Here is a 22,784-nt window from a genome sequence, read left to right on the forward strand (position 1 = left end):
TTCATACAAAGAACAAAAGATCAAAGCAACTCTTGGCATTCCAAAACCAATATCGTCAATCCCCCCAGCTTTCATTTTGTCTCCATCAACTATTACAGTACCACAATTAGTAAATAGTTATGACAACGAAGGATATGACCGAGTGGGAGTGCAACAGACCAATAATACGGATAGACGAATCTACCCAAGAACCATCATTTCGTTAACTATAATTTACTGTATATTAAATACTCTGTTAAGCTACCGCTTTTGAGCCTTTTACGTGGTATCTGTCTGCACATTTCACTGTATTGTGTGCCAAAAAACAAAAAACATGAAGGCAGAATAAAAAACCATGTTTGTTTCCTGTTACATGTCTGAAAAAAATTAGGGCAAGTAGGTAATAAATGTTATGCTTCCTTGACTTTAACAGTGCTTCCTTGAACATTGCCAAAAGAATTTAGGGTATGCACAAAAAATTTAAGGGCAAGTTGGGTAGCAGGAAACAACATTTTTTCTTTGGCCTTATTAAAAAACACAACAATGAAAATAGTTTTCACTTTTTAATTAATTGAACAAGGAAATTCAATCTGCTAGTGACTTCTATCCAGATGATGTAGACCCGTAAGGAAATCATTCCAGTTGTACCCCATCCTGTTCATTTCCTGTCCTTTGTCTTCTCCTTGCATGGTACCGGTCTTGTTGATAATTCTTCCCAAGATCAAATTTCATCCTCTATCCACCTGACTTGCTGAGCAGTTATATAACGCATATATACATAATCATGACATAACCATACTTACCAATACCAGGCTGAAAACATTGATCAAGAAACCTTCTCAATCAAGCTGATAATATGCCATTTCAACACAATAAATGGAATACACCTTTCATGCACAGCAAAATTCATTTCTGAGCAAATACACGGAACTTTAAAAACACAAGATTTTAAAACATTTCAAAGTTAACTCAGCATCAGTTATTGAAATGACTTTCTTTTGATAGCTAAGTTTAAAAAATCAATTCTTTAACTCTTTTTTTTTCGCAAGTAAAAATTCTTTTAGAAATATGAAAAAAATATATCAATCTTACCCAAATCAAGAAACCATGCATTAATTTTCGGTCTTCCCTATACTCCCATGTACTTCATTCTTCTGTCCCATTTTTAGACTCTAACGATGTCTTCTACCACGCTTCATATTTCATCTTTCATCAACCCATCTTCTATTTGTTTTGCCACTTCAATTCTTTCTATGCATATCACAGAGCCTATTCTCATTATTTTTTCTTTATCCAGAACCTTTCTTCGATTTTTCATTCCTTAACTTCTGAATAATTTATCCTTTAGACAGAACTTCTTCATCTTCAGAAATTGATTTCAACTAATCTGACCACATTTCTTCATTCTTCTCTTCGAATATTGGTATTACTTCAACCCATAACACGATGTGAAGAATATTACGCATTCACGATCTTCAATTTCTTACTTCAATCTTCAATTTTCTTTCTTCATCATCCTTTATAATGCAAAATAAAATATGTGAGTACAACAGCATGAAACAGTAGGAATTGTACTCTGTTTGTATTAAACAATGTTTGCACTGAAAACATTCTATTCGGATATCTGTTCAATTTTAATTCCATATTTGCCAAGATTCCAGCAGATCATTTTTAATAATCAGAAAACTTCCGATTTTGTAGAAATTAACATTGTTACAAGATATTCCTGCTTCCAAACCCTCCAGTAGATTATAATTAATTTTAGAATACTTAAGGGAACAAGAGGCCCATGGGCCTAAACGGTCACCTGAGTTAACAGTATTTATTTCTGTTGTTGAAATATGTACCAATTTGAGTAAAAAATAGTATAATGTTAACTTAACTTTGTCAGGACCATGAGCTGATCATTCCTAGACCAATTTTAAGTGAGATCGGCCTATTAGAACTTAGTAGCAAAATAGCGGCCATGGCAGCCAAATTGTATTTCTGATTGACCCGAAAAATAACAACACTTTGTCAGGACCATGATTCGATCATTCCTACAAAGTTTCAGTTCAATCGGCCAAGTAGATCTTTACTTTAAGTTTGAAATAGTTTACCAAAATGGCAGCTGTGGTGGCCATATTGGATTTCTGATCGACCTGAAAAATAACAACACTTTGTCAGGACCATGAGTCAATCATTCCTACAAAGTTTCAGTTCAATCGGCCTAGCAGAACTTGACTTTAAGTTTGAAATATGTTTTCAAAATGGTGGCCGTGGCGGCCATATTGGATTTATGATTGACCTGAAAAATAACAACACTTTGTCAGGACCATGAGTCGATCATTCCTACAAACTTTAAGTTCAATCGGTCCAGCAGAACTTGACTTTAAGTTTGAAATAGGTTTTCAAAATGGCGGCCGTGGCGGCCATATTGGATTTCTGATCGACCCGAAAAATAACAACACTTTGTCAGGACCATGAGGCGATCATTCCTACCAACTTTCAGTTCAATCGGTCCAGCAGAACTTGACTTTAAGTTTGAAATAGGTTTTCAAAATGGTGGCCGTGGCGGCCATATTGGATTTCTGATCGACCCGAAAAATAACAACACTTTGTCAGGACCATGAGGCGATCATTCCTACCAACTTTCAGTTCAATCGGTCCAGCAGAACTTGACTTTAAGTTTGAAATAGGTTTTCAAAATGGCGGCCGTGGCGGCCATATTGGATTTCTGATCGACCCGAAAAATAACAACACTTTGTCAGGACCATGAGGCGATCATTCCTACCAACTTTCAGTTCAATCGGTCCAGCAGAACTTGACTTTAAGTTTGAAATAGGTTTTCAAAATGGCGGCCGTGGCGGCCATATTGGATTTCTGATCGACCCGAAAAATAACAACACTTTGTCAGGACCATGAGGCGATCATTCCTACCAACTTTCAGTTCAATCGGTCCAGCAGAACTTGACTTTAAGTTTGAAATAGGTTTTCAAAATGGCGGCCGTGGCGGCCATATTGGATTTCTGATCGACCCGAAAAATAACAACACTTTGTCAGGACCATGAGGCGATCATTCCTACCAACTTTCAGTTCAATCGGCCCAGCAGAACTTGACTTTAAGTTTGAAATGTAAAATGTTAACGGACGACGGACGACGGACGACGACGGACGAAAACGGATAGCAATAGGTCACTTGAGCTAAAGCTCAGGTGACCTAAAAATCTTATTAGGTTAAATGAAGCCTTCATATATATTTTAGGAAGCTATTTAGCATAAATCCCAGAACTCTGACTTTCTCTATCAAATATTTGTGTTTCTATTTTCAATTCAATGAGCACGATTCAAAATAATGTACACAAATTATTTCAATTCAAAGACATTAAACATTTTTGCAATGTATACAAGCTGAATAAAAAAAATACAGTAAAAATGTACTATTACATAACAGAGACAAGTGAAATTTACGTCCTTCATCGTGACTTCAGCTTTGCTAATATGAAATGTATGGACAAATGTTGTTGAGCTTAATTATAAGCAGGAACAATTTGTGTCAAATGCTCTCAAAAATGAAAGATTATGAATACCTTCATTTACACAAGAAAGTCATTTTACACCAAATCTGCCAGATATTTTGATCAACTTTCATCTCATACCCATTTAAGACAGGACAATATGAAATTTGTGTTAACATTGTGAATACAAAATTTCTCATTTTCATATAAATGACAATTAAAACCTGCCCTATTTTTTCTTCATCTGGTTCATACTTTTTGCATTGTTTCATTCTAAGTATACACAAATTGAGGACTGAAAGTCTGTCCATCTGTGGTTGCTTTCAAGTCCAATCTAGCACTGATCATGCCGACTTCATATATATGTCCTTTGCAATGTATTCTGATATGACAAAAATATTACCATTTGGTAATTATAATATGATCAATGTCCTAGATGATCTCCCAAGAAAGAATATATCTTAAATGTGAGGGAAACAATTTTGAAAAAAAGGAACATTGATTCAGAAAAAACAATTTACAAAATGATTTTTTTTTTACTGGAACACTTGGTTTAGAGACCCAAATATAACAAATTGATCATGAAACAATATGATGAGTTTTATAATGCACAGTACCAAGCAATAGTCTCTTCTGCTATTAACACCGCAGCGGGAAAACATGCCACACGTCTCTATGGTGTCATGACAAAATTGTATGTACACAGACTTTTTGAAAGTCTGCACACTTATTTTAACATTTCCACATGTAGGAGCCTGCATCAACTATGCTCTGTCTTGGTAATGAACAATTTTACATTGTCAGTATCCGCTACTTCCTGCTGAGAACTTATACTAAGCTCTCTCAATAATGACCACCTGTTAGAAAAAATATAAAAAATAGCACATTTCTAGTTTCTTTTTAAAGATAGGGTTTCTATAGGTAATAAATTGTTCATTTAGCTTTGGTTCAAAATCATTTCACTTTATCTCATACAAGATAACAGTAGAATTTAAATGCTCAATACAGTCAATGATGTGTCCACTTGTACTTCACCTGAACACTGTTTTACCATGACCACATGTACAACCCACACAGAAATAGTTAACACCAACCAAAATTTCCAATAAACGAAAGTCAGCATTCTGCCTTGAACTATTAAATTCTGGTGTTATCAACATTGCTTTGTTCATTTGGGTGCCTGTTTGCAGAGACCAATTCACGAAATACAGAGGAAAAGGGATTCAATTACATTGCAGAATTGAACTTGTGATATCAACTGGGGTAATGATATGATGCATAAAACTAAGAGCAGTATGTAATATCACTGTCATGACTTCTATTTACAGACACATCTCCCAATGATAACCATATTGATTTTTTTATCAGGGTGAATGTCTAACCTTTACCTTCTATGGGTGATTCATTTAGCATTGGAACAACAAGCAAATTCATGGAATTTATATCCCCCGCTTGCAGGACATGTTGTAGGTTAACATTATTGAGGTTAAGTTTAAACACGTGAGTATCGTACTGTTGAGACATATGTATAGCTTGAAACTTGAAGAAAAAAAAAGCCCTATACTTCATTGATTATCCGTAAATATGCACAAATCACATCGGTTGGCAAACTTAGCATGAGTTGGATGTGAATAAGGAATCTGGTTGAAACATCTTAACAATATCTACAGCAATTATCAAACGAAAACCAAAGAGAACCGGAGAAGGTCCCATAACTCTGCCAAATAAAGTCCGCTGAAAGTGGTCATCATACTTCGCCGAGCCCTTAAACCGTTGAACCCTGTTATTAAGTTTGAAGACAATCGGATAATATTTGCAAGAGTTGATGAACAGAAACGGCAGATAATTACATTATTCGTTATTTAACGGGCCATAGCTCTGCCAAATAGGGTCTGCTGTAAGTGGTCATCACACTTGGCCAAGCCCTTACGGCATTTAACACTGTGACCAAGTTTGAAGAATATCGGTTAACATTTGTTGTAGTAATTGCACAGATACAAAACCCAGCAGATAATATGATTCGTTATTCAAGGGGCCATAACTCCGCCAAATAGGGTCCGCTGTAAGTGGTCATTGGACTCGGCAGAGCCCTTAAGGCATTTAATCCTGTGACCAAGTTTGAAGAGAATCAGTTAAAATTTGTTGCAGTTATTGCACGGAAACGAAGCGCAGCAGAAATTGACATTTTTCAATATTCAAGGGGCCATAACTCCGCCAAATGGGGTCCGCTGAAATAGGTCATCGAACTTGGTCGAGCCATTAAGACATTTAACCTTGTGACGAAGTTTGAAGAAAATCGGTTAACATTTGTTGTAGTTATTGCATGGAAACGAAGCGTGACAGACAGACAAACCCCAAATTAATATCCCCCGATTCAGTGGATGCGGGGATAACAAGAAAAGGAAACGAATACAATTTTAATGATTTTTGTTATCCTAGTATTTGCTGTACTTACGTGGAGAAAATGAGCGTGATCGTGACCTTGAGTTGTATCGTCCTCGTCTGCCATGATTTGGGGAAGGGGATCTGCGACTTCGACCACGTTCACCGCCACCGCGTTCACTACCCCCACCACGTTCACCACTACCCCGTTCACCACTACCACGTTCACCACCACTATAACCACTCCTGATAATCAAAAGTTAGAACATCATGAATACAGAAAGAAAATAACCGATTCGTCACATATCATCCACTCCGATAGCTTTGGCTTTACTCATTTTACCCAAGTATGCCAACAAATTATCATCAGCAGTTCGCTCTTGCATTATTTACTACATGTAGCAATAATACATGTATATATATTGCAAAATGTTTAATTATATGATTTTGTGTTAAGCCAGCAAAGAAAACTGTCGAAAGTGTAACAAATCCAAGTATCAAAGTTAAAAGATGCAAAGAGCAGGAAATAAAGACCATTATGCCAGATGTATACCTATCTGTTAAAATGATTTAACAAAACATATGACCGATCATTTATCACTATTTAGCAATTGAACTTTGAAAGACAGTGTGCAATTCTTTAATTGAATGAGAACAATAAACATGTAATACTTACGCAGTTGGTTTGCCAAGGTATATTCCTGGCGTTGGTGTGTGTGCTCTTTCTGTGATCGAGTAGTCTACTCGTATCCTTCGTCCATCAATTTCACTTCCTGTGCATCGATCCTTTGCCTTCAAAATTTACATCATCCATTTAAAATACCAAATTCCAAACACAAGTTTCACACAATTTTATGATAACTGAAGTGCAATCTAATTTTAAGTCAAGCCAAAGGTCTTAATAAGAACACAATGATCACATAATTAGAACGTTTTGAAGTATTGTGTAATAGTAAATTAATGTGCAGGATAAGGTATTCATAACTGAACCCAGTTGAAATATGGACGTAAGGGATAAAGAAAGTTTTTGGTTTCCCGAAGTAAGGTCTATTTCCTGAAGCAAAGTCGATGGAAATAGTTGCCACAGGAAAAAGACCTGGTCCAGGGAAACTAAAAACTTTTTTGTATTCCCATATTTCCTATCTTTAACAGTTTCAATGCTCCAAAACAATATGCAAATAATTTTGTACTGGATATATGTCAAACTGACATCAGTGTCACCCTTGTCTGTTCTATGAATGAAATACATTTATCATTAATATAACATAAGTTAGCAAAAGCTGTAAAGTATGAAGTAGTAACACACTGGATTCTGGTCGAGAGGAAGTCCTAGATTCAGCTATGTTCATTCCTTCAGACTCTACAGCCCTCCGACCCAAGATATGATTATAATCAAGGAGTTTGATATTAAGTTTCCGTTGGTGTACATATTAATGAAGTCTAACACATTATAACGGACATTGCTGAAATGTTTGTGCAAAATACTAGTTTCTGCCTCGATGAAAATATGCAACTTACTATCCACATTAGTTTGAATTTTGGTCAAAGAAGCGACTACATAAATTGAAGCACTCACTTTCGTATGCATTAAAAATGTCAATTAGTTTTGTAACTGACCTCAATAGAATCTTCGATATTTCTAAAGTAGATAAATGCAAAGCCTCTTGATCGTCCACTCTGTAAAATATAAATATTATTACTATAATTACATGCTTAACGGCCCATCAACACAGTATAGGTCATTAGGGCCAACAAATGGTCGATAAGTGCAATTCTTTTAACCAACAAATTATGTACATAATGGGCACTGAACTGGAAACAAACACCAATACTTGCAATAAGGTCTGTTCCCGTTATAAATGTCACTGGAATAGCCCAAAGTCAATGTTTTCCAAAGATGGATTGAAATATATAAACAATTTTATGTATCTTATCAGTCAATAGTTATTTTCACTTTTATGTTCATCGAAAAGGAGCCTGATTACACATATATTATTAGGCAAAAAAAAGAAAGTGCATTGTCGTCTGCATATGCCTACCTAGGGTCAATAGGTAGGCATATTTTTCTCTCTTTGAAAATATTTTTACTGTGTTTATATAGAGCCGGATTTCTGACTTTAACAGTGCCGATCACTAAATGCCAATCAAAACTTTAGGATAGGCACAAAAATCTATGGTCAGTAGGGAACCGAAAACAGAAAACATGCATACAGTGGAATCTGTATTTAGCGTCCACCCAAGGGAAATTAAACAAGAGGCCCAGGGACCTTAATAGCTCACCTGGTATTTTATTTTTCAATTTAAAACCTGCTGAGTACCATTCAGGTTTATCAAAGGAGTACAAGTAACAAAGTTGCATCTTCCATTTATAAATATTCAATTCCCTTTGCCCAAAGATTCTCTAAAACAAGTTTGGTTAGGTTAAAATCCCTTCAACGGTACAGAAGGAGAAGGATCTTTAATGTTTTCCTCTATTTCCCCTAATGGGCCCCACTAATCTGCCCCAAAGAAGGGGAATCCACACACCTCAGTTTAAACAAAATTGATTCTTTTCTCCCTAAGCATGCTTCAGACTGCATTTGGTTTAAATCCCTTCACTTGTATAGTAGGAGAAAAAAAATCCTCTATTTCCCCTATTGGGCCCCGCTCCTATGCCGCCAGAAGGCCCACACCCTCCGTTTATACAAACTTGAGTCTCCTTTGTCCAAAGATGCTCTAGGACAAATTTGGTCAAAATCCTTCAATTGGTTGAGGAGAAGATTTTTAAAGATTTACCTATTTTCCCCTATTTGGCCCCGTCCCTCTGCCCCCAGGGGGACCATACCCTCCGTTCATACAAAACTGAGAACCCTTTGGCCAATGATGCTCCAGACCAAATTTGGTCAAAATCCCTTCATCGGTACAAAAGGAGAAGGATATTTGATGTTTTCCTCTATTTCCCCTAATGGGCCCCACCCATCTGCCCTTAGAAGGAGGCCCACACACCTCAGTTTATACAAAATTGATTCTTTTGTCCCTAATCATGCTTCAGACTGCATTTGGTTAAAATCCCTTCACTTGTATAGCAGGAGAAAAAAAATCCTCTATTTCCCCTATTGGGCCCCGCCCCTCCGCCCCCAGAGGGGCCACACCCTCCGTTTATACAAACTTGAGTCTTCTTTGTCCAAAGATGCTCTAGGACAAATTTGGTCAAAATCCTTCAATTGGTTGAGAAGAAGAACATTTTTAAAGATTTACCTTTTTTCCCCTTATTTAGCCCCGCCCCTCTGCCCCCGGGGGGGGCTATACCGTCCGTTTATACAAAACTGAGAACCCTTTGGCCAATGATGCTCCTGACCAAGCTTCAGACTGCATTTGGTTTAAATCCCTTCACTTGTATAGTAGGAGAGAAAAAATCCTCTACTTCCCCTATTTGGCCCCACCCCTCTGCCCCCAAAGAGGCCACACCCTCCGTTTATACAAACTTGAGTCTCCTTTGTCCAAAGATGCTCCAGGACAAATTTGGTCAAAATCCTTCTATTGGCTGAGAAGAAGAAGATTTTTAAAGATTTACCTATTTTCCCCCTATTTGGCCCCGCCCCTCTGCCCCCAGGGGGGTTATACCCTCCGTTTATACAAAACTGAGAACTCTTTGGCCAATGATGCTCCTGACCAAATTTGGTCAAAATCCTCTGAGCCATTCAGGACAAGTAGCATTTAAAAGGAAAATGTTGATGGACGCCGGACGCTGCACCATGGGATAAGCTCACTTGGCCCTTCGGGCCAGGTGAACTAAAAAACAGTCGTTTAATGAAAGTGGTCGTATTATGAAGTTTGATCATATATTTTGTACAGAATTACACAACCGATTTTAACCAAACGACTCCTTATTCAGACGACATTTGTAAACAGACTACCACCCCAAGCACACATTTACACATGTTATACAGGTAGTTAAAAACAACATCGTTCAACAGATCAGGTGTATAACTAAACAATAGTCAGGTGATAGTTATGAAAGTAAACAAACAACTAAGAGCATCTGAGAATATTTCTATTATATATATAATATATCATATATGTTATGATATTGATCAGAACAAACAATCGCCGGAGACTTGTTGAAGTTCTCAACTTTCACGACTGTGTTTTCGGTAATAACCATGATTTAAGCTAACTTGCTACGAAAGATATTGCTGTTTAAATGTTAGCTGTTCAGATGGGTTCACGTATATTATTCCTTTATTTTATGGTGGAAACTGGAAAGAGAATCCACTTGAAAAAATGACCTAACTAAAACCAACAGTATGATGCCAGAAAAACGTTTTTATTGACGTTAGTACTTTGGCGTTGAGAAGTTCAGGGATGTTATTAAAGGCTTTTGGTTTAGTGCGCAGTTGCGCTGACATCTAATGTTAATTCTGTCGTAAACATCTCTGAACAGACCCGATTTCAAGAATGAAAATTTAGAGTTACACAGTTATTTCAACGACCGTTTTGTATATTTTGGTCAAACATGGTCGCTTAAATGTATCAAATGTGGTCATTTTATGTAATTTTGGGGTCAGTATTTGGTGGTCGCTGGTCCCGTTAGACAGATGGTCACTTAATACAGTTAAATTACATAGTAAAAACAGTTGGGAGGAATGAAAAGTGGTCGCATAAAGCAAATGGTCGTTTAATACAGATGGTCACTTGGACTTTTTTTTGGCTGTAGGAGAATACACTGACCAGTCTCAATTGCATTTTTTTAGGAGAATAGACTGGTATAAATTTCAAACAGTTTTTTTGGGGGGGGGGGGGGGGGGATTTCTAACAAGACAAATCAAACAGTGTTATGCCCATACGCCCATACCTGTCTGTCATATACAACTTGTACTTCTTCAAGTGAACCATAACGTGAGAACACGTCTCTAAGGTCTCGCTCTTGTGTGTACAGACTCAATCCAAAAATACCCAAGCATCGCGTTGGCTCTGGGTTGTCCTGAAAGCATAAATAATTGAAATTTGCTTCATGTCAACCTGAATATTAAAAGAAACATCGTTAAATATTTACACTTTAGACATTGATATCAACAAGAGGCCCAAATGGCCTGTATCGCTCACCTGGATATCTAAGCAATCATGGCAAAATATTCTCCAAATGAGATCCAAGGGAATATGCCAGACCCCAAGGCCAATCCTTGTAACATATCTGTATTTGATTTTTTATGCCCAGCAATTTTATGTATGGTTATGGGGTGGGGATCTCAACTGTTTCCAAGCTGTGACTCAGAAACTAGGTCCCTAGGGTTGTGGTCAGACCCAGGATCAATTCTAATATCATGACTGCATTTGTCTCTTTTTGCCCAGCATTTGTAAATATAGTTTTGGGGTGGGGATCTCAACCGTTTCAAAGTTATGACCCAGGGGTTATGTCTGCAAGGGTGGGGCACACCCTGGGGTCAATTCTAATATCATGACTGCATTCGTCTCTTTATGCCCAACAACTGTATATATAGTTTTGGGGTGGGGATCTTGACCGTTTCAAAGTTATGAACCAGGGGTTAAGTCTCCAAGGGTGGGGCCAGACCCTAGAGCATCCTGGAAGCAAATGTGCATTCCTCTCTTTATACTCAGCAATTGTATATATGGTTATATGGTGGGGATCTCAACTATTTCCAAGTAATTTTTTTTTTTGGCCCCACCCCTTAGCCCGGGGGGTCAGCCCCTACATTTGTACAATTTTGAATCCACACCACCTAGGGATGCTTCCAGTCAAATATGGTTGATATATATCTCTTAGTTCCAGAGAAGAAGTCACTTAAAGTAATATAGCTAAATAGCCCTTTTTGGCCCGGCTCCTCAGCCGCCACACCATTTGTACAATTTTTAATCCCTGCCTCCCATGAATGCTTCTGATTAAATATGATTGATATACAGTGCATAGTTCTACAGAAGTCGTTTGTAGCAATATAGCCAAAATGCCCCCTTTTGGCCCCGCCTCTCAGCCCCCTGGGGGGTCAGCCCAACCATTTGTACAATTTTGAATCCACACCACCTAGGGAGGCTTCTAGTCAAATATGGTTGATATCCATATCTTAGTTCCAAAGGAGATGTCACTTAAAGCAATATAGCCAAATTGTCCCCTTTTTGCCCCGCCTCTCAGCCCCCTGGGGGGTCAGCCCCACCATTTGTACAATTTTGAATCCCCACCACCTAGGGATGCTTCCAGTCAAATTTAGTTAAATTCCAATCAGTGGTTAAGAAGAAGAAGTCGTTAAAAGAAATTGTTGACGGACGCCACGGTATGGCATAAGCTCACCTTGGTCCTTCGGACCCGGTGAGCTAATAATTAATATATATGCTAATAGTATTAACTGTATATCTATGTGCTGTAAAGTGCTTTAGAGTGGCTTATGTTAGCTAGATAGGGCGCTATATCAAATGTTGTATATTATTATTATTATCAAATTATTCAATATCAATTCATTTATATGACAATAATGCTAATTTTCCAAAGCTGAAAAAGTGCAATTAAATTTTGCTATTATTTTAAAATACATATTCCTTCCAAACCTACAATATTGAATAAAATTACTGATTTGTAGTCCCTTCACTTTGGAGATTTTTAAATATCTCATTCTGATAAAAAAAAAAATGGTCTGTAACATTTACAACACATACCCTGTTGCCTTGGTGTCGCCGTCTGTTTGACATAGGAGAGGTGTCCTGAAATTTTAATAATTCACAAATTACAGGAAAAGCACAAAACTCTCCAACATAACTCCTGCAGTTTGATGTATCTACACTTCCATTCAGGTATGTGGCTTATCTGCATTTATCCCTGCAAGTGATTGCGTAACAAACCAGGTCTGGGGTGATTCACATCAATTATTTTTTCAATTTAATATAATTATTCTGAAACATGTGTTCACCAGGAATCAATTTATGAATACAAGTTCTCTTTTTACAATCTTTTCAAAATCGTTTTAATCTGTGACTGGAATATTTATTACAAATGACGGTTGTATCAAAATACTTGAGCAGTCTAGTTAGTAGTAACTCACCCGCTTTCCTCTGTATCCTCGTCTAGGTGGTGATCTGGATCTGCTTCGGTACGAGGTTCTACGTCCCCTGTCATGGTCTCTGTAAGAATAAGAATGTATGCCTCAACTACAATGATTTAGAAATTCTTACATATTGGAATGATAATGATGCGCTACAAATGGAGATATTCTTTTTACTAACACAATATTTTGATTGGATTTTGTCTGATACTGTTACATTTCGCATTGGTGTTTTTTTATTGAAAACAACTAAGGTACGTGTGGAAGAAAAGTGCTGTCATCAAGTAATCAAATTAATAATTTCAAGCATCCTGCTCAATTATTGAAATATTGCCAGCTCAATTACTTATATATCAAATAATGAAAATAACTTTATCACTGCAACTTATCATGCACTTTTGAACAATAATTTTAAAATGTTATTCAATTTAATATATTCAATAGTGATATTACCTCCTGCTCCTTCCAGCTCCAGACCTGAAATAAGATCAAACAAGAGGCCCATGGGCCTTAACGGTCACCTGAGTCTATAGTATTTATTTTTGTTGTTGAAATATGTACCAATTTGAGTAAAAAATAGTATAATGTTAACTTAACTTTGTCAGGACCATGAGCTGATCATTCCTAGACCAATTTTAAGTGAGATCGGCCTATTAGAACTTAGTAGCAAAATAGCGGCCATGGCAGCCAAATTGTATTTCTGATTGACCCGAAAAATAACAACACTTTGTCAGGACCATGAGGCGATCATTCCTACCAACTTTCAGTTCAATCGGTCCAGCAGAACTTGACTTTAAGTTTGAAATAGGTTTTCAAAATGGCGGCCGTGGCGGCCATATTGGATTTCTGATCGACCCGAAAAATAACAACACTTTGTCAGGACCATGAGGCGATCATTCCTACCAACTTTCAGTTCAATCGGTCCAGCAGAACTTGACTTTAAGTTTGAAATAGGTTTTCAAAATGGCGGCCGTGGCGGCCATATTGGATTTCTGATCGACCCGAAAAATAACAACACTTTGTCAGGACCATGAGGCGATCATTCCTATCAACTTTCAGTTCAATCGGCCCAGCAGAACTTGACTTTAAGTTTGAAATGTAAAATGTTAACGGACGACGGACGACGGACGACGGACGACGTACGACGGACGACGGACGACGACGGACGAAAACGGATAGCAATAGGTCACTTGAGCTAAAGCTCAGGTGACCTAAAAAACTCATTTAACCCAGAAAATGTTTAAATGTGAATATATATTGTAAAGATAATCAATAGTCTACTAGACTGACGTCAAATGTCTGAAAATTCTCTCACAAAAACATGTGTATATAATGAACTAGGAACAATGGACTCGGATGACACATTGATGGTTTTAACAACACAGTTGTTGATCAAATTTTTCTCATTTTTTTTCAATAATAACAAAATGTCATGGTTTTGATCAGTAGCCAGGAAGTGTGAAGTCGGGTTGTTGCTATACCAAACCCGAACGCGTATATTAGAAGGCTTCTGGTTGGTTGTTTTGTCATTACTTTCGATATTCACGGCAGTGTACCCTAGTAATGACCAAAGGTGTGCGAGAGAATTTCAAACAGAAAAAAAGTTAAAAAAATGGCGGACGTGTAGATTGAACCTATGAATATGATGGTAAACATTTATTCTCCAGCGTCACCTACGATGATAATAAAGGTTTTGAAATGGTTGATGTGGAAATACTTTGGTGTAACATAATATGTAACTTTCCAATGAACGGCTGTGTGCCCTACGCAAACAGGAAAATATTGGCGGATCGAGACGCACATGTCGTCTGCAGATAAGGCCGAATTGAACATTGACACGTTTTGAGCAGATTTATTTCTTCAAACTTTTTATCAATGATTTAATCATAAACAAGACTGTAGCTAAGATATGCCGACTGTGACAGTAAATGTATTGAATGACGACCTGAAACCTGTAGCAAATCACATGCAATTCTGGACGAAATACCTGACTTTTTTTATGCGAGAATCTCCGTGCAAATGTACAGCGTCTTATTTCAAAAATGAAGTTTGTAATCTGTTATCATTTGACAATCATATTTGCGGACAAAAATAATTTTTAAATGATCTTTCTCTTTCATAAATCTGATTAATTAAAAGTTTCACTTTTTCTTACCTTTATTACAACCTGTACAGGTAAATACTGAAGCAACTTTAGAATTGAAAACGTTGATATAAACTAGAGACAACAACGAACAATTTACATATGACTTTTTTTCACATATAAGTTATAACAAATATTTTTTCAAGTTATGCACATTTGAAAAATCAAGTAAATTAATTTAAATTTTAATAATTAATTCAGCAGTGGTGTCCCTTAACATAGAAATCAATGTAGCAGCCTTAGGGTTAAGATATTGAGCTGTTTAAAAATGAATACAGTTTGAGAAAACTAAAATGTACATTTCTGAGTTCAGTGGGGTTTTATTAGGACTTTTTGGAGCCAATAATGGGCCAAACTTTATCATAGTTATGCACAATTCCCAAAGTTTGTAGTTTACCCTTGAAAAATTCCTTCCCAATTTCTTCCTCAAATGAGACATACATGCCCCTTTACCAAATAACAAAAAAATCCTGGAGTTGGTGAAAATAACAGGTTATCTCACCTTCTTCTCCTGTCACCATAAGGACTCCTTGATCGTGAACGACTGTGAGATCTACAAAACAATACAAATGTTCAAACTCAATCCTTAGTTACAGTCAGAAGATATCTATTCAGATAATGAAAATATTTAAGTTTATGGGTATATTTTTGGGGTGGTGGCAGGGAAAAGATGTAAAAAGTTGGATTGGATTATTCAGCCATAAAAGGGAAATGCTTCTCTTTGTGCTGCACCGATTTTAAATGTATTACGATTCAGATTTAGTTTCCAGACTGTAATTAGTGGGTTGTTTTAAAATTATGCCATTTACCTGCTGTATGAACGTCTCCTGCGATGACGTGGTGACCTTGACCTTGATCGTGACCTTGACCTAGAGTACCCTGCTCTTCTCTGGTTGTTGTAGTTGTATGGAGACCCGGACTTGGATCTGGATCTAGACAGACGTGATGAGTGTGCTGATAGTGAACGTGAAGGTGCAGAATTATTATCCTCTTCTCCTACTGTTGTTCCTGAATGTTCACCTGTGTCTCTTGATTCTCTGGATGCCGACCTTGATCGCTGAAACACATACTATAACTTTTGTTAAATGCAATCATAATCAGCAATTTAATAGAATAAAACAAAACAACCAATCAATTGAATAATCCACTGAAATTGTGGCAAACTTCTATCACGCGAGCCAAACAAATTTAATTACCACAAGCTGACAACAGTTTTAAAATGTTGGCACGGAGAAGCCAATAAGAAGCTCTCAGAGTAAATCTGCAGAAGACCCTTGAAATAGACCAGACACAAGGAGTCGTGTTAAAAATTCATGATGTTCTCAGTCACAAATTTCTACTTCTACATGGTAGTTGAAGATAATGTCATGAGGGAGAAAGAGATTTAGTAGATTCCGAGAAAGCCAAAATGATATATATCTAGATTTAATTTTGAGGGTACACTGACAGGAGAGCAGATTTAAAAGATTCAGCAGTAGAACAGGAGGATATGAAATCTGATGGGATCTTATTCCACTCAGATATTAATCTTGGAAAGAAGGATTGTTTTCTGACCTGGGTTCTGCAGTTAGTATTTGGAAGGATTGGTGATGGGCATGCCTCGATTGCCTGGTTGCTGGTATTAGTAAAGTGTGTTTACTAATAACTACCTGATTGTTTATAAATTTGAACATCATACATAGGCTTGTCTCTGCGTCTGTCAGCAAGGGGTCACCATTTAAGATGGTTCTACACATATCAGAGACACTAGATGTTCTATGAGTGTAGACGTTTTTGTTTAGTAGATAAAGAGCAGCCCTGCGTTGCACCATTTCAATCTTATTGATGTTATCCTGGGTGTATGGGTACCAAACAGGACAGACATACTCTAGGGATGGACGGACTAATGAATTCCAAAGTCCAATAGTATGTCCAGAATCTGAATTATACATTCCACTGGTAGTGTCTGGAATATTACAAATACGGGACATGTATCTTAATTGTATACGATAAGCCTCCCGTCGTTTTGTATACCGTTGTTTCATGTTTGTACAATGTCTTGATTGGAGATTGTTCACCCAAGTGACAACAAGTTCTACCAAAACATCTAGAATTCCCTAAAATTAATTCGGCGTATTTTTATCAGACAGTTGATGGGATGTCTCCAGTAAATGCTGCCAGTCTCGATTTATGTAGGACATGGTCAGTCCGAGTCTATGGACAGAGCGTCGGTGTCAGAAAAGAATGTAAAAATTGTAATCAGCACTTCATTACAATTAAGCTTAGCACTGCGTATATATATCATGATGAGTTTTGCTAATGCATACTTACTTCTCCGTTTTCACTCATGTTGAATGTGTTTTATATGAGAAATGATTCGCCACCAAACAAATACAACGTGCAACCAACGAGAAAGAATGGCGGCAATATACGCTTCAAATGCATTCTGGGTAATTTAAGGGGACGTAATGAATTATAACTTCATGGAGCACACCACCAAGATAGTTATTTTCTAAATTTTAATGTATACAAATGTTTTAATGGAACCGGGAGGAACTCAATTTTACTGCATTACTTTAAAAATATCAAGAAATTCTGGGATGAAAGAATTTTGTATATGTCATATATCATTCAATTTCGTCAGACGTTTCGCCCCAAAACCGTAACGCCACAATGAGATGTCGCCCCCCAAAAAACATAACGCCCCAAATAATTCGCCCCCAAAAAACATAACGCCCCAACTAGTTCGCCCCCCAAAAATATAACGCCCCGCAAATTACTAAACATAGCATTTTTTTTTATAAATTTATAATGATCACAAATAAATAAAATAAAAAAACGAAAACAAAACTCAGCTTAAAATTCACCTAGTCAGCATCTCCGGTAGCTTAAGCTGAGGTTTGTTTTCGTTTTTTTTTTTATTTTATTTATTTGAGATCAATATAAATTCATAAAAAAATGGCTATGTTTTAACTCGCCCTACTTTATTTGTGTTTATAAATATTATTTCTTTTATTTCTGTCTGTATCATTGTTATTTTAATTTTCTTATTGTAATTAATATCGTAATTTTAGTTTGTGACGGTACTCTAATATACATATATTTTATCTTTTCAGCACGAAAACGTAAAACTTGTCGAAAAGGGTAGCATTGGTATAAATAAAGCTAGTGAGGAACACTGAGTAGCAGGCCAACATGTGCATGTAAACTGCCGACGTCTTTATGTCAATAAATATCAAATAGACAAGAGTGTCCGCCAAAATGTTAGTTTTGATGGTAGCACGAGCAAGGACATCCACGCTCCAGCTTTGCGTTGGAAACAACTCTTCAAATTTTCCGAACATTGCCTTTTCTGTGGACAAACTGCGAAAACTTCACAAAAGAAAAGAGGAAATGATGTAGCTATAGTGAGCACAGGTAACTTCCATAATCAAATTCTGTTGGCATGCGACGAACGTCAGGATGATTGGGCGACCGAGGTTCGTTGTAGACTTTCTGGTTGTGTCAGTGACCTACACGCAGCTGACGTTTGTCTGCCATTACACGTGCAGCGTCAATTTTAGGACAAAAAGGCAAATACCGAAAGCCTTTTCTCCATTAGCTAAAAACAAACGAGCGAAACAATCGTGTGGAAGACATAGTAACCAGCATGAGAATTTTCTTTTGATTATAAATCATCATAATGAAAATGAAGAGGAACAGATTACGTAATCAGACCTGGTCAACAAGATGAGGGATCTGTGTGGTGACAACGCATATTCACAAAGTCACATGAACAATTACTGAGTTTCAAGGTAAGCCAAATGTAGTAACAATAAAAATGACAGGGTGGTGTTTGAGTTTTGTTAATTTTCTTTTTAAAAGAACTGATAGCCAGAGTACCAATGACAGAATGACCGAGATTGTTTCATAGGCGCATGACATCAGGAAAGAAACTACTGTTGTAGATTCTAAATCGATTTGTCCATAGATGGTGATTGACTGTATATTGATATAAGGGTCAATGATATCAAATAAATAATCAGGTGTTAAGTGGTTGAGGATTTTATACATTAAGACTAGTTTATGCTTATTCGCCGATCTTTTAATTTTTCAAAACCTGTTTCATAGTATAATTTATGGTGAGATGTATAACTTCTTAGGCCAGTTATAATTTGCATAGCTTCAATTTGAACAGATTCAAGTAGTTTTTCATCCCCAATGTTACAGTTGTATGTGTGTATATTTAAGATGATATATATGTATTAAGATAATTAGATAAATTAATTTTATATTTTTCAATAACAAATTCAAAAAAGTTACTACAAAGAATAACAATCTATAACGTATTCTGCCAAGTAACATTGTACATTTCAAACCAACTTTATCATTTTCGTTCTTCCTATTTGAAAATTTGAAATAGCTGACATTCTGATATCTCAATACAGGGTAAGAACAGTATTTTTGCTTTTCAACTCAAACCCAATTGGCATATCATTCTGAATACCTTTTACTTTTCAAAAAATGACTGACGATCTCTTTCATCAATATGCAAACTGTAAGTCATCAAAACAATTGATATTTTACAAAAACATTACAGGACAATTAAAACAAANCTTAATAACAAGTGCTAATTGTAATGGGGGGGGCATTACAGATGTCCCCCAAACTGCCCCCATAGTCGCGAAGATGCATCAGAAAAGGTTAGGAATGCCATAGTCCACTTACAATATACATGTGAATTGCGACCAATCAGAAGTGTCTGTGGTTTCTATGACAATGATACCTATGCGATTGATTTCGAAGTCCCCTAATACACTATGGCTACATTCGCGTATCCCGGTTGAAACGGTACGTGTGGCACAGAAATTGTCCACGATAAACGAACACACTTGGACCGTTCTATAAGCAGAGCTAAAAATCCACAGTTTCGGAGAATAAAAAACCGTGTTTCAAGAATATTATGACCTTCTTTCATCCATCCACTGAATTACATAACGTAACTTAAAAACCACATGTGACTTGACATTGTTTGAGAAAGAAATAACGCAAATTGGCAATAGTCAGCATTTTAGTTTCGGTCAGGCACGTCTGGACCCCTCAATCTAAACGTGCCAAATTTTCCTGAGGTCAGCCTCGGTCCAGATCTGTACCTATCGCTTTCTTTACAGGTTCAACCGGTTCAACCGTTTCAACCGGTAACGCGAATGTACCCCTATATACCATTTTTCATCAAAATAGAACAATATCTATCTTTCGACCAATCAGAAGCCTCCATCCCAGATAGCACGACATTGTCGGGCCAACGGCGCGATGCGACGATCGCATATCGACGTTGGCCCAACGGTAAAGTTAAGCTGCATAGCCAACGATCGCATCTAGCCGTTGGCCCAACGGCGGAGTTAATCTGCATTGCCAACGACCGCATCTCGCCGTTGGCCCAACTGCGGTGTTAAGCTGCATTGCCAACGATCGCATCTCGCCGTTGGCCCAACTGCGGTGTTAAGCTGCATTGCCAACGATCGCATCGCGCCGTTGGCCCAACGGTGGAGTTTAGCTGCATAGCCAACGATCGCATCTCGCCGTTGGCCCACGGTCGGAAATTAACTGATCATCGAACCATAGTCTAATGGATGTCCGGTATAGCCTCGTTCTGAATGCAGCTTAGCGGGAAAAATTGGAAGCGGGTACGTTTTGCAATGTCTTGTCAAAAGTAAGTTACTGATGCATCTGCAATTATCTACGAGTAGGATGAAAACGTGTAAATGATAAAGGTGAATATAATATAAGATCTACATTCCATTTTCATTGACAACTCGTTTTTAAATCACTTCAATTCGAATTCTGGTTGTTTAGCCCCATGTCCTGTTCGGACCATCTGCCCATGTGACATAATGGCATGGAGAGTGATGAACATCGTGATTGGATAATTCCAGATCCCGATTTGCATATTTACAGGGAAAGGTACTCTTGTTTGGTTGAAATACAAAACGAAATCGCTAAACTCTAAACTGTATTTTAAACAGACAGAAATGTGAAATATACCGGGCGGGGTGTTCGAGCGTTGTTACAGGAGTACAATTTTAGCATTATCAGACTGTGGCCCAACGTTGGGCCAACACTATTTTCAGACAATGGCCCAACATAATTTTCTGCCACCAGTGGCCCAACGTTGGGCCAATGGACAAAAAGCTTGTGTATGCCTACGTTGGACCAACGGTACAGTTTCGTTGGGCCAACGTTGGCCCATCGGCGGTGTGCTATCTGGGAGGTGGTAGCTATAGCAACGAAACCTATGCAGGTGAAGTCGCAGTCCCCTAATAACCATATATACCAATTTTCATAAAAATCAAACAATATATAAATTTTGAGCAATCAGAAGCCTCCACGTAGTTGCTGTGAGGTTGCTTTTGCAATGAAACCTATACGGTTGAAATCGCAGTCCCCTGATACCCCTATATACCATTTTTCATAAAAATCGAACAATATTTAAAATTGACCAATCAGAATGCCTGTATATGGTTGCTATGGCAACGAAACCTATGCGGTTGAATTCGCAGTCCCATAATACCCTTATTTACTAATTTTCATAAAAATCGAACAATATATAAATTTCGACCAATCAGAAGCCTCCGCGTGGTTGCTTTGAGGTTGCTATGGCAACGAAACCTATGCGGTTGAAATCGTAGTGCCTTAATACCCCTATAAACCAATTTTCATTAAAATCGAACAATGTCTAAAATTGATAAATCAAAAGCCACCGTGTCGTTGCTATGGCAACGATCTGATCGGAATTTAAAACACAATGTGCACACCTCCCCATGCTCATCTATAAGTTGGCAAAGTTTCATTAAGTTCTGTCCAGGCATCTATGAGTTTACGTCCGGAATGTTTCACGGCGGAAGATATTGAAAGAATAATAAAAATACCAAAAACAATATGTCCCTCAAACTTCGTTTGGCGTTTGGGGGACATAATAAAAAAAACATATGCCAATTGAGTCTTGAGGCAATCTGATTAAAATCATATGTTACATGGCTTCGTTAACTTCGTATTTCGCCTGCGAAGACATGTAACAGAGGATTTTAATCAGATTGGGTGTTGTGTAGAGTAAACGTACGTACTGGAGGCAGTATGTTGTTGTAGTTGCCTCCTTGTGATAGCGTGGAGTGCTATCTCACCGAAACACTATATGCTGAAGACACCCATCACATTATTCCACTCTGTCACATTATACTGACATCAAGTAAACCAGTCGTTGCTTACCCTTAATGCTTAACATTCAGCACGAATAAAACCCACCACTTTTCATGGACTTTTGTATATCTCGGTCTGGAGAGCCTTCCTCACCTGGTCGAACATTCTGCTTTACAGTGTAATATGAGGTGGTGCCTGGGGAGACGTTGCGTATTATAAAGTTCAAGAATAAAAATACAAGTTAAGGTACGATAGGAAAAGAAAAGTTCCCAACTGTCGCTGGTTGGTGCGATTTTTCAGATCGCTAATGTGCCATTATACACTATATATCATGTGCTGCATTGCATAAACAATTTCTCCGCACATCCCAAGTGTTACAATGGGGACAGCAGATCAATTTTGGTTTCGTCAATGTCCCATAAGCAAAAAAAAATACAAAAACGAATTCGAAGGCCTCAACATTAGTGATATGGTGAGATATGAAAGTGATGGATGGATTGTTCTTCGTCTGGTACCTCTTCTTTGACCCGGCTTGAGTAGTTGTGCCTATCCAGTTCAGCTTTCAGTCAGATTCATCGAAACTTATACAAGCCCCCCCCC

The 22,784-nt window shown here is 37.6% G+C and overlaps 1 protein-coding gene across 4 annotated transcripts; it reads right to left on the bottom strand.

Moving 5' to 3' along the window:
• Positions 1-529: 529 nt before the first annotated feature.
• On the bottom strand, positions 530-17,452 carry LOC110466563 (transformer-2 protein homolog alpha-like). Of its 4 annotated transcripts, XR_002464749.1 has the most exons (12): positions 17,340-17,452; positions 15,839-16,098; positions 15,532-15,582; positions 13,340-13,363; positions 12,887-12,965; positions 12,504-12,548; positions 10,693-10,821; positions 7,476-7,535; positions 6,535-6,650; positions 5,932-6,104; positions 4,094-4,333; positions 530-1,496 (listed from the first exon to the last, which is right to left on the bottom strand). XR_002464749.1 is itself a non-coding variant. In XM_021523117.1 (11 exons), exons 1-11 carry the CDS (start codon positions 17,355-17,357, stop codon positions 1,492-1,494), a joined length of 960 nt encoding a protein of 319 aa, XP_021378792.1. In that variant the 5' UTR covers positions 17,358-17,452; the 3' UTR covers positions 530-1,491. The 4 variants fall into 4 exon arrangements, 3 of the variants coding, with proteins under 3 accessions (XP_021378792.1, XP_021378793.1, XP_021378791.1); XM_021523117.1 differs by lacking the exon at positions 4,094-4,333; XM_021523118.1 differs by lacking the exon at positions 530-1,496 and having other exon boundaries at positions 3,183-4,333; positions 15,839-16,086.
• Positions 17,453-22,784: the final 5,332 nt, after the last annotated feature.

Source organism: Mizuhopecten yessoensis, unplaced genomic scaffold, assembly GCF_002113885.1.
Source record: "Mizuhopecten yessoensis strain PY_sf001 unplaced genomic scaffold, ASM211388v2 scaffold11137, whole genome shotgun sequence".
Classification (NCBI taxonomy): Eukaryota; Metazoa; Mollusca; class Bivalvia; order Pectinida; family Pectinidae; genus Mizuhopecten; species Mizuhopecten yessoensis.

Coding starts and splice junctions, on each gene's coding strand:
- LOC110466563 (XM_021523116.1), bottom strand. Junction 12,549..12,886: donor GAGGATACAGAGGAAAGCGG/GTGAGTTACTAC, acceptor TTAAAATTTCAG/GACACCTCTCCTATGTCAAA. Junction 6,651..7,475: donor ATATCGAAGATTCTATTGAG/GTCAGTTACAAA, acceptor TAAATTTTGAAG/GCAAAGGATCGATGCACAGG.